The 12,178-nt window shown below is 60.4% G+C and overlaps 1 protein-coding gene across 5 annotated transcripts; it reads right to left on the reverse strand.

Moving 5' to 3' along the window:
• Window positions 1-746: 746 nt before the first annotated feature.
• On the reverse strand, window positions 747-6,654 carry LOC101952008 (uncharacterized). 5 transcript variants are annotated; one of them, XM_065598594.1, is made up of 8 exons: window positions 6,524-6,654; window positions 5,492-5,891; window positions 4,013-4,090; window positions 3,128-3,178; window positions 2,997-3,032; window positions 2,842-2,901; window positions 2,248-2,397; window positions 747-1,239 (listed from the first exon to the last, which is right to left on the reverse strand). In XM_065598594.1, exons 2-8 carry the CDS (start codon window positions 5,826-5,828, stop codon window positions 905-907), a joined length of 1,047 nt encoding a protein of 348 aa, XP_065454666.1. In that variant the 5' UTR covers window positions 5,829-5,891; window positions 6,524-6,654; the 3' UTR covers window positions 747-904. The 5 variants fall into 5 exon arrangements, with proteins under 5 accessions (XP_065454666.1, XP_065454664.1, XP_065454665.1 ...); XM_065598592.1 differs by having other exon boundaries at window positions 2,997-3,044; XM_065598593.1 differs by having other exon boundaries at window positions 3,128-3,181.
• Window positions 6,655-12,178: the final 5,524 nt, after the last annotated feature.

Below are 12,178 nucleotides of genomic sequence, written 5' to 3' on the forward strand. Positions count from 1 at the left end.
AGCCAGTGCTAGGTGCTGTTTTCTCTGAACGGTCGGACGGGACAGAGCTGTTGGGGGAGGGAGATGGTAGCTAACAGCTGCCTTTCACTGGGGCTTTGTCTTGCAATAAAGGTTACCAAGAACTGCCAAGGGGAGAGGTGCTTTTTGGGGGGGCTGGGGTTGTTCTTGCCTGACTGAAATGCCACCCCTCGGATCTCTGGCCTGGCTTTCCCTGCCCGGCCCCACACTCCTCTGCAGGAGGGTAGGGGGCTCCCTGGGTCCCAGCACAAAGACAAGCAGGGGCTGAGGCAAGGCTGGGGGTCGGGGGCAGCGTGAGGGCAGAGCCCACAGCGAGGGCTCCTGGGCAGCTGCAGGCCAGGGACGCCCCAGCTACAAGGGTGCTTTCCCCTTGCCTGCCCCGGGGCCGCTCACCTCACCGGCCCTGCCCTTGGCAGGCTAGTCTAGCGTCCAATCCATTCCTGCTCCTCTGGCCTGAAGGAGAGTCCAAGGCCCAGGCCAGTCCTTCAGCCAGCCTCTCCAGAGCTGCAGGCCCCTGTCCCCAGGGCCACACAGCCCCGTGCTGGGCTGCCCTCCATGCGCTGCTCGGGCTGGGACCTCTCCCTTGCCAGCCTGGCCTGGCTCCTCTCCTTCGGGAGCTGGAGAAGGCTCCCTCAGTGGTCTGGCTCAGGGGGTTCCCTCCCGAGGGAGAAAGGGCAGAGGGTCCCACAGGGCGGGGCGTGCCGGGAGGGTGGTAATTATTTTACTAGTTTAAAAAAAACCCTTTATTAAAAAAATTTAAAATGTCCAAAATATCTGGGGGTCTTTGCTAGAGAGCTCTGTAAAATCCTCCAGCGCTGTACATGTTTACAAAGGGGGCAGTGGCCCCCCAGTACCTGCGGTGTGCACCGAGTCTCTGCAGGGGCTCTCACGGGGGGGCCAGCCGGTGGGGGCGGAATCCGGAGGCGGATGACCCCACCGGCTCCGCTTTGTGGTAGGGGGAATTGGGCGAGCGGGGCCCCCTGGGCAGGAGGGGGGGCGTGTGGCTGAGCAGGGCGGGCAGGTCGGCGGAGCGGGCGTGAGCCTGGAGCAGCAGCTCGTGCAGGGTCTCACCCACCTGCACCAGGCTGTCGGAGATGAGGTGGAGGTGGGCGATGGTGTCGCTGGCCAGGCTCTCCAGCAGCACCTGCTGCTGCTGCGAGGTGCGGAGGATCTGCACCAGGAGCTGCTGCATGGTCTGGAGCAGGCTCACCACGCTGGGGCCTGCAACGAGACAGCGCCAGGGTGAGCGAGCAGCCCCCCGCATCCCTGCCCCCCAGCGCCACGGGGCAGCCCCCCCGCATCCCTGCCCCACCAGTGCCATGGGGCAGCCTCCCCCCGCATCCCTGCCCCCCAGCGCCACGGGGCAGCCTCCCCGCATCCCTGCCCCCCCTGCACCATGGGGCAGCCCCCCCCCCGCATCCCTGCCCCCCCTGCACCATGGGGCAGCCCCCCCCCCCGCATCCCTGCCCCCCCTGCACCATGGGGCAGCCCCCCCCCGCATCCCTGCCCCCCCAGCGCCACGGGGCAGCCCCCCCCCGCATCCCTGCCCCCCCAGCGCCACGGGGCAGCCCCCCCGCATCCCTGTCCCCCAGCGCCACGGGGCAGCCCCTTCCGCATCCCTGCCCCCCCAGCGCCACGGGGCAGCCCCCCGCATCCCTGCCCCCCAGCGCCATGGGGCAGCCCCCCCCGCATCCCTGCCCCCCCAGCTCCATGGAGCAGGAGGTAACATGCAGATTGCTGTGCCTCTCCCTGACAACACTGGGGCAGCATGCACAACCCCCACGCCCCCCCGCATCTCCCTCCCCCCCCCCACCAGCATCAAGGGTCCCTTCCATCCAGATCCCAGGAGAAGGAGCGGCCCGGCGCGGCCCTGCTCCTGCGACAGGCGTGGGGGGAGCTAGCGGGAGAAGTGCCCTGGGGGCAGGGCGGGGCTAGAGCCCGGTCTCGGTGGCCTCTCCGGTTTGTGCCGGGGCAGTCAGCGCTCACTGCAATGCTGGGTCTGTACTAGACTGAGCCCCAGCCAACTCGTTGCACACTGGGGATGGCCCTGGATGGTACCAAGGTGGCCAATCAGGAGCAAAGGGCCAGAGAGGCCCGCCGCAGTGGGCACAGCCCAGAGAGTGGCTCCTAATTGCACGGCTCAGGGCTGAGATGAACCAGCGCGGGGCGCCCACGGGGCTTGGCCGGCTCAGGGCTGGGGTGGGGGCCAGTGTGACGGGGGAACTGTACCTTGCAGGTCTGTAGCTGAGGCCTGGTCACCCAGCAGGGGGTGCTCACCGCCAGGTGTTGTCTCAGGTGAGCCTTGGTCTCCGACGGTGACTGGCAGCGCCCGCTCCCCTGCTCCCTGCCCCGCGGGCACCTGGCACTCCACAGGAGAATCTGTGCAGTTCGCAGAGGGAGCCAATCACCATTCCACATGGGGAGAGAGCAAGTCTCCCTTAGTCAGGCCCCCGAACCCCCTGCTCAACAAGCCCCCCTCCATCCCCACTGACCCCAAGGCCACCTACCCACTAGCCGACAGCCACTGGTGCCACAGTAACCTCAGCGTCTCACACAGTCACCAGCCGTGTGACCAGCCAGCCACGTGGCACCAAGCGGGCCAAAGGGCCACCAAGTTCTGGCAGGGCAGAGCCCAGCCACTCACACAGCTCCAGGGCGCTCAGCACTCACTAGCTGGGTCTGGCAGCCCCAAACCCCAGCTGAGCCACCCCCAGCAAGTGGCCCGGGGCTCGACACCTAACCCCACCCCGGGCAGGAGACAGGCGCCCGCCCCAGCAGCCTGCCCCGCCGGAGCACATGGGGAGAAGCAGCGAGGTCTCTTACCGGCCTCCCGTTCCGCACTCTCCTGCTTCAGCGGCGGGAAGGCAGTGAGCGGGTGGAAGTCTGCAAGGAGAGTAGAGGCTGCGTGTAAGAGGTGGCGCCGTCCCGGTCCCAGGGGGGTGAGCAAAGGATTGTGGAGCAGGCAGTGGTGTACTTACCAAGGGTGGGGAGGGGAGCGAACGGGGGCCCGGTGTCTGCAATGAGAACTAGAACAGAATGAAGGTCATCAGAACCCTCTACTCACAGGGCTGGGAGTCTGCTGGGCGAAGGAGTGTAAAGAAAGTCTTACTTGGCACAGGAGAGGGAGCTGTCTGCCCCTGGGATGCCGCGTCCATGTGAGCTGCTGGGAGAGATCAGAGAGAAGAGACGCCCAGCCTGACGGGGGCTGCAGAGAGAACACAACCAGTGCAGGGTCTGGAACGCCCTAGTCACAGCTCCACAGACCCCTGCAGGGTCTCAAGCATTTTACAAGCTATGTACAAAAGCAGGAGTCACTCACCCACCACTGTAATGCAGCCACCTCTGGGGTGGAACGTAGCAGCTGTTTAACAGCGCACAGCAACGCTACACAACAGTTTAGGACAGGAAGTGAAGGAGAATCCCACATCCACTTGAAACTGCAGGGGGAATTTAGGGAGACAGAAGGTAATTATCCAATATGGAATCTAGCCGGGACAGCAGGGTTCACACCCTGACTTGTGAGAGGTGTGGTGGGATCTTTAATGGCCAAGACCTCTATGTTATGTCCCTTGCAAGGGTTGTCTGTTGCTCCAAGAGCACAGTGCCCCCTGCTGGAGCATTGGGTCAGTACAAGCGATGGACATGTCACCACCCAGCCACAGACAGCTGGTCCTGGTGCCTCTGACGCGGGCGACCCACTGCTCACATTCCAGGGGGGCAGCTGCATGGTCTTCTTGTGAAATGGACTCACCCTCCCCCAGCTGATGTTATTACTGGGTTACTTACTACCCACCTGGGGCCAGATCAAGCCAGCGCCCCTTAAAGTGCAATGGCCCCATATCCTGTTCCACGCACCCCAGAGTCAGCCCCCCCGCGGGGCGGCCTGGAGCCAGAGTCTGAGCCAGGCAGGCCCCAAGGTTTCCCTTCCCTGTTGTCACACCCCAGAAGGCCTGGCTCCGTTTCCCAGGAGCCTGGCAGGCCGAGCGGTACTTACGGCTCACCGGCTCGCTCTTGGTGCACAGCCCCAGTGCAGACGGTGGCCTGCCCGGGATTTCCGTGTGGAGGACGTGCCCTGCACATGGGAAAGGAAAGGGCATCACAGTGCAGTGGGAGCAGGCTGGGGGGAAAGACCCATGTGGCGTGACACACTCATCTTCCAGGAGCGGCTGCGGGCTCCCAGGCAGCGACCTGCCCGCTGGATCAGCACCACCTCTGAACACAAGAGCCAGCGTCACCAGCCAAACGGACCTACGGGCACCATTCGGGGGGCGGGCCCCAGCCACAGGACCGTACAGCCATACAGAGCAGCATGCTTGGCTCTGGGCCCGCACTAGCCAAACGAGCTAGAGCAAAGGGCCAGCACCGCAGGAGTGTGGGGCAGAGCACAGCTGGGGGGGCTGGCAGAACAGGTGGGGGGGGGGTGCAGGAGCCAAGAACATGCTTGGGGCTGGGGCGGGAATGGCAGAGAGGGAACACTCCGCAGGGAGGGGAGGAACAAGAGCGCGTCCCCCCCTCCATCTGGGGACAGCAACGCACTCCAGTCCCACAGGACCCTCGCAGCCCTGTCCCCGGCCCCTCAGGCGCTAGCGCTGCTCCAGGGCTGGGGCAGGACGCAGTCCCTGCTGCCCCATGGCATCCCTATGCCCCACGGGGACCTGGTGAGGATGGAGGCTGGGCCTCGAGCCGTGGCCTCCGCTTCCCGGGAGGTAACTTCACCAGGTCTGGAAAGGAAAGGCAGCTCGGCCCAGGGCAGGGAATGACTGAGCCAGCAAAGCCACCTGGCAATGGGAACCGCAGCCGCCCGCCTGTGCCAGCGTCAGCCTCCATTCTCAGCCTGTGCGCGACAGCCCCAGGACACCCCCTGCCCCAGGACAGGGGAGGCCACAGCCCAGCACCTCGGAGACGCGGAGGGGCCGTTCCTGCAGCAGGGAGCAGGGACGGTGGCTGCCGAGTGCAGCTGGGCCAACACCAGGAGTGGCAGAAGGTGTTTAAGGCCCGGCTTGACAAAGCCCTGGCTGAGATGATTTAGTTGGGGATTGAATCATAGAAGATCAGGGTTGGAAGGGACCTCAGGAGGTATCTAGTCCAACCCCCTGCTCAAAGCAGGACCAATCCCAACTAAATCATCCCAGCCAGGGCTTTGTCAAGCCGGGCCTTAAAAACCTCCAAGGAAGGATTGGTCCTGCTTTGAGCAGGGGACTGGACTAGATACCTCCTGAGGTCCCTTCCAACCCTGATATTCTATGATTCTAAGGTCCCTAAAAGTGGGGGAGGCCACGGGCACCTGAACCAGGGCCGGTGCAACCAATTAGGTGACCTAGGTGGTTGCCTAGGGCACTAGCATTTGGGGGGCGCCATTTTCTTTGGCAGCGACCGCGGCGGCCGGATCTTCGGCCACCCCGGTCGCTGCCGGCATTTAGGCAGTGGAGCGCGGGGAGGGCCGTCGCTTGCCCAGGGCCCCGGGGCCCCTTACCTGGGAGGCGCCGCTCCCCGAAGACGGGCCGTCCTGCCGCCTTCCAGATCTTTTCCATGGCCTTGTAGTGCGGGGGCACGCGTGGCGAGTGGCCGCCGGCCTGCTGGCAGGTCTCCCACTCCGAGTAGAAGGCCTGCTTGAGTGCCTTCCACTTGGAGCGGCACTGCGCCACGTTGCGGCTGTAGCCAGCGGCTGCCAGCCCCTGGGAGATCGCCCGCCACAGGGCCTCGTTGGGCCGGGACGTGGAGGCCATCAGGAGCGTCACCTCCCCGGAGCCCTTGATGAGAGCCAGGAGGCAGCTGATCTCTTGCTGGGTCCAGGCTCGTCCCCTGGGCATCGTTCACGGGCCGGGGTCTGGGTGCCGCCCCCTGCGCCGCCCGGGGGTCCTCGGGAAGGGCACCTGCCGAGACCAGAGACGCCCTTCAGGCAGCTGGTGGGGAGAGCGCAAGCCCTGCCCCAACCCCGTCGCAGGAACCCCCCCACTGGACCCCCAGGCTGGGCCGCCCCATCGCAGGGCCCCCCCCCACTGGACCCCCAGGCTGGGCCGCCCCATCGCCGGGACCCCGCCCACTGGACCCCCAGGCTGGGCCGCCCCATCGCCGGGACCCCGCCCATTGGACCCCCAGGCTGCCTGGGCCGCCCCATCGCAGGGCCCCAGCCCCCTCCCGCCCCCACTGGGACCCCCCATTGCCCCCTCGCACCCTTTGCCCCTGTTCACGGGTGGCTGGGATGCCCTAAGATGGGACCCGACCCCCACCCCCGGGCCGCCCCATCGCAGGGACCCGGCTCCCCCCGGACCCGACCCCCACCCCCGGGCCGCCCCATCGCAGGGACCCGGCTCCCCGGGACCCGACCCCCACCCCCGGGCCGCCCCATCGCAGGGACCCGGCTCCCCCCGGACCCGACCCCCACCCCCGGGCCGCCCCATCGCAGGGACCCGCCCCGCTCCCAGCCCCGCACCCGAGCGCCGCCCGCAGCCCCGGCTGCAGCCGCCGGCCGGTCCCGGAGCCCGGAGCCCGGAGCACCACCCACCTCCCGGCCGGTCCCCGCTCCGGCTCCGCCCGCCGCCCGCTGCCCCGGGCTCCGAGCATGTGCGGCCCGGCCCGGCCCGAGCGCGGGGCGCTGGGAAACGTAGTCCCGGGGCGGCCCCCAGCCTTGTCCGCCCCCGACCCCGCCCCACACAGCCAGGCGGAGAGAGCTGGGCTCGGGACGGGGGGAGAGAGAGATTTGGGGATGGACGGACAGATGGACAGGGACAGATAGATATGGGGGCGGAGGGATGGATAGATACGGGGACAGATGGATATGGGGGCGGACAGACGGATGGATACGGGGACAGATAGATTTGGGGATGGACGGACAGTTGGACGGGGACAGATAGATATGGGGGCGGACAGACGGATGGATACGGGGACAGATAGATTTGGGGATGGACGGACAGCTGGACGGGGACAGATAGATACGGAGACAGACGGATGGATAGATACGGGGACAGATAGATTTGGGGATGGACAGACAGCTGCACGGGGACAGATAGATACGGGGGTGGACGGACGGATGGATAGGGGGACAGATAGATTTGGGGATGGACGGACAGTTGGATGGGGACAGATAGATACGGAGGCAGACGGATGGATAGATACGGGGACAGATAGATTTGGGGATGGACGGACAGTTGGACGGGGACAGATAGATATGGGGGCGGACAGACGGATGGATACGGGGACAGATAGATTTGGGGATGGACGGACAGTTGGACGGGGACAGATAGATACGGAGACAGACGGATGGATAGATATGGGGACAGATAGATTTGGGGATGGACAGACAGCTGCACGGGGACAGATAGATACGGGGGTGGACGGACGGATGGATAGGGGGACAGATAGATTTGGGGATGGACGGACAGTTGGATGGGGACAGATAGATATGGGGGCGGAGGGATGGATAGATACGGGGACAGATAGATATGGGGATGGACGGACAGCTGGACGGGGACAGATAGATATGGGGGCAGATGGATGGATAGATACGGGGACAGATATATATGGGGGCGGAGGGATGGATAGATACGGGAACAGATAGATTTGGGGATGGACGGACAGCTGGATGGGGACAGATAGATATGGGGGCGGATGAATGGATAGATATGGGGACAGATAGATTTGGGGATGGACGGACAGCTGGACGGGGACAGATGGATATGGGGGCGGACAGACGGATGGATAGGGGGACAGATAGATTTGGGGATGGACGGACAGCTGGACGAGGACAGATGGATATGGGAGCGGATGGATGGATAGATATGGGGACAGATAGATTTGGGGATGGACGGACAGCTGGACGGGGACAGATGGATATGGGGGCGGACAGACGGATGGATAGGGGGACAGATAGATTTGGGGATGGACGGACAGCTGGACGAGGACAGATGGATATGGGAGCGGACGGATGGATAGATACGGGGACAGATAGAGTTGGGGATGGACGCACAGATGGACAAGGGACAGATAGATATGGGGGTGTGACCGGGGATCTAGTGGGGAGCCAGCTGTGGTAACTCAGTTAGGGTGAACTGCAAAGAACGGGGCAGACAAACCTCAAACGCTGGTGGATATTCCAATACTTAGATTCACCAACCAGCACAAAACAGCTTCTTTATTATCTTACTGGTTACTCAGAAGTCCAAACAACACAGTTCCCTTAAAGTGATCCAGCCTCAGGCCCCCATCAAGGTACCCACATAAAATATCATGAAAATGTCTGTAAATCTTATTTCATCATATAAAAGAACAGGTTCTACCAATCCCAAAGGATCGGACACATCACCTCCCAGGTTAATGAATGTTTCAGATCTTGCCCAAATACACGCTACAGCCAATTCTTATTAACTAAACTAAATGTATTAAAAAACAAAAGAGAGATTCTGGTTAAAAGATCAATGTACAGACAGACATGAGTTCAATCCATTGAGGTGCAGGTTCACAGCAGAGATGGGGAGCTGTGTAGTTGCAAAGAGTTCCTTTAGAACTCAGTTCATAGGTCATAGTCCAATGTCCGAATCTCACACTCAGGGCGTCCCAGCATCACTGGGACCTCAGTCTTGTGACTCAGACTTCCCCTAGGGTGACCAGACGTCCCGATTTTATCGGGACTGTCCCAATATTTCCTTGTTTGTCCCGCGTCCCGACCGACGTGCGGTCAGGACACGGGACAAACAAGAAAATGCGCCGGAGCCTGGAGCCCGGAAGTGCTCGCGCCCCCCCCCCCCCGACCCCGACCCCTCCTCCCCCCATTGGCTCCCTCCCCGAATCCCCACGTCTTCCCCAGGCTCACCATTCCCCCTCCCTCCCCAAGCGCTGGAGGGAGGCCCGGGAGACTCAGGGGAAGCGCGGGGCCGGGGTGAGTAACAGTCCGGCCTGGCCCCGAGCAGGCAGGACTCAGTTGGGTGGTAGGGCGAGGAGGGGGGCGGTCCGCGGGGCCAGGCGGCGGCTGCTCTCCCCCCTGGGCAGCGGGACTCGGGAGCAGCCGCTGCTGCAGCTCCCACTGCCGCGGGGGAGGAAGCGGCCATGGCGCTCGGCGGCTGCGGCGTCCCCGAACCCCCCGAGCCGGGGCCTGCTGCGGGGACCCAGCAGCGCACACGCTGGGCCCAGCCCCTGGCCAGTCGCGTCTGGGCTGCTGCCCAGCTGGTGCTATCGCGCGGCGGCCCCGGGGCGGAGGCATCGGCAGCCCAGCCCCGTTCGTTCCCCTGCGGGACGGGGGGGCTGGGGCCTGCTGCCCCCACTCCGGGGCCGCTGCGGGATAGCACCAGCTGGGCAGCAGCCCAGACGCGACTGGCCAGGGGCTGGGCCCAGCGTGTGCGCTGCTGGGTCCCCGCAGCAGGCCCCGGCTCGGGGGGTTCGGGGGCGCCGCAGCCGCCGAGCACCATGGCCGCTTCCTCCCCCGCGGCAGTGGGAGCTGCAGCAGCGGCTGCTCCCGAGTCCCGCTGCCCGGGGGGGAGAGCAGCCGCCGCCTGGCCCCGCGGACCGCCCCCCTCCTCGCCCTACCACCCAACTGAGTCCTGCCTGCTCGGGGCCAGGCCGGACTCTTACTCACCCCGGCCCCGCGCTTCCCCTGAGTCTCCCGGGCCTCCCTCCAGCGCTTGCGGAGGAAGGTTTTTTTTTTTTTGGCCCCCCCCGCTCCCTGCGTCACCCTCTCCCCCCCTGCGTCCTGATATTTGACTTGGGTGATCTGGTCACCCTAACTTCCCCTGATGAAGCCTAAGCAGATCTGAGATGACACAATCAGGACCAAGGATCTTTTATACAATGTCATGTCCTCTTTTGACACGTTGGGATTCCCTTGGGGAACAAAAGGTGATTAGGATGACTTTGAAGGAGGTCCATCCCCGGTACTTAGCTATACGAATTAACATAAGGCCATTTGCTTTTTCCTCCACCAGTCACAGGACATTTCAAAGAGAGATGAATACCGAGATATCCCGTGTTTACAATTCATTTAAATGCTAGGATCTTCTTTTGACCTCTGAATGATCAGAATACAGCAGAGACAGGGACTGTTGGTTACATTGTCGACCCCACTCATACATATGTAAATACACAAAAACACAAACATTATCTCCCCACATGCCTTCTGTGGGTTATTTATTTTGCAGGATGTTTAACCCTTTCTAGCCGTGCGTCACACCCCCAACGTGAGACGGGTGTGGAAGGGTGAAATTAGAGCTCCTGGATACACCTTAAGGACCTTCCAACATTGCTATGAGCTGTGTTTACATTGAATTCTTTGTAAGGCCAAATTATTGAGGCATGCTTTGGCCCCAGCCAAAAACTTAGTCCATAGTTTGTGAAACGCTTTAGTGATTCCAGGGTTTGGTCTGAGTGTTAACGTAGCCATGAATGTTCTTCAGAGAGCGCTTACTCTGGCATTCAGCCATGAAGGCTGTGAGGTGTTGTACCTCAGTTTCCCTTTGTGCCCAGCAGTTCAAGCTTGTGGTGGTTTTTCTGCTGTGGAAAGTTTTAGAAATGTGTCTGTGCATTAGCTGTGAAACCTTAACATTATTAGGCTTTTTAACACAAAGTGTGTTCTTTGCATAATCACAAGGGTTTCTATTATGCACCACTCAACATGTTTCAGGGTTTTTTCGAGAGACCATGCACATTGTACATTTTTACAGTTCTTAGTAAGTATCAGCACCAAAGTCACAAAAGTTAACATTAGCATGAACATTAACATCAAATGTATTACAAGTGTACATTCACAATCATGTTTGTTATGCCACGCCTTTGCCTCAATACCATTTGGGTTTTGGCATTTTAGGGTTAACCTGTGGTTTTCATTAGCATAATAAACTTTTTCCCTTTCTCCCTGTTCCAGAGGGTCAAAATCGGAGCTCTTTTGCTTCACTGAATCCATTGGCCGGCTGGGTGTGTCCTTTTTGGCAAGTGTAGCAAAGCAGCCTTTTGCGGGACACTACTGAGAGTATCAATTGAAGACAAACCGCTTAGAGCAGGGCAGTGACAGCCCAGGGCTGGGGGTCCTTTATTACTAAGGCACCAAACCAGCCAAACAGAGAGGACTTCGGTTTTACCCCACTGGCTAACCAGAAGTCACACAAGCAATTCCCTCAGATACTCCAGTATCAGGGGGTAGCCGTGTTAGTCTGTATCCACAAAAACAACAAGGAGTCTGGTGGCACCTTAAAGACTAACAGATTTATTTGGGCATAAGTTTTCGTGGGTAAAAACCTCACTTCTTCGGATGCATGGAGTGAAAGTTACAGATGCAGGCATTATATACTGACACATGGAGAGCAGGGAGTTACTTCGCAAGTGGAGAACCAGTGTTGATAGGGCCAATTCAATCAGGGTGGATGTAGTCCACTCCCAATAATAGATGAGGAGGTGTCAATTCCAGGAGAGGAAAAGCTGCTTCTGTAATGAGCCAGCCACCCCCAGTCCCTATTCAAGCCCAGATTAATGGTGTTAAATTTGCAAATAAATCAAATCTTAGTTCTGCTGTTTCTCTTTGAAGTCTGTTTCTGAAGGTTTTTTGTCCAAGAATTTAAATCTGTTATAGAATGTCCAGGGAGATTGAAGTGTTCACCTACTGGCTTTTGTATGTTACCATTCCTGATGTCCGATTTGTGTCCATTTATTCTTTTATGTAGAGACTGTCCGGTTTGGCCAATGTACATGGCAGAGGGGCATTGCTGGCACATGGTGGCTTATATCACATTAGTGGATGTGCAGGTGAATGAGCCCTTGATGGTGTGGCTGATGTTGTTGGGTCCTCTGATGGTGTCACTAGAGAAGATATGGGGACAGAGAAGGCAACGAGGTTTGCTACAGGGATTGGTTCCTCGGTTAGTGTTTCTGTGGTGTGATGTGCAGTTGCTGGTGAGTATTTGCTTCAGGTTGGGGGGTTGTCTGTAAGCGAGGACTGGCCTGCCTCCCAAGGTCTGTAGCAGTGATGGAATAAACTGCAGGTTCAAATCAAGTCTCTGGAACATCCCCAGCTGGGATGGCTCATTCAGTCCTTTGTTCAGAGCTTCAGTTTGTAGCAAGTTTTCTCCAGAAGTAAGAAGCAGGATTGAAGACAAAATGGAGATGAGGCAGCTGCCTTTTCTCTTCCAGATGGTAGGACACCTCTTTGTTCTTACTGTGGAAAATTACAGCAAGATGGAGT

This window comes from Chrysemys picta, chromosome 6, assembly GCF_011386835.1.
Source record: "Chrysemys picta bellii isolate R12L10 chromosome 6, ASM1138683v2, whole genome shotgun sequence".
Classification (NCBI taxonomy): Eukaryota; Metazoa; Chordata; order Testudines; family Emydidae; genus Chrysemys; species Chrysemys picta.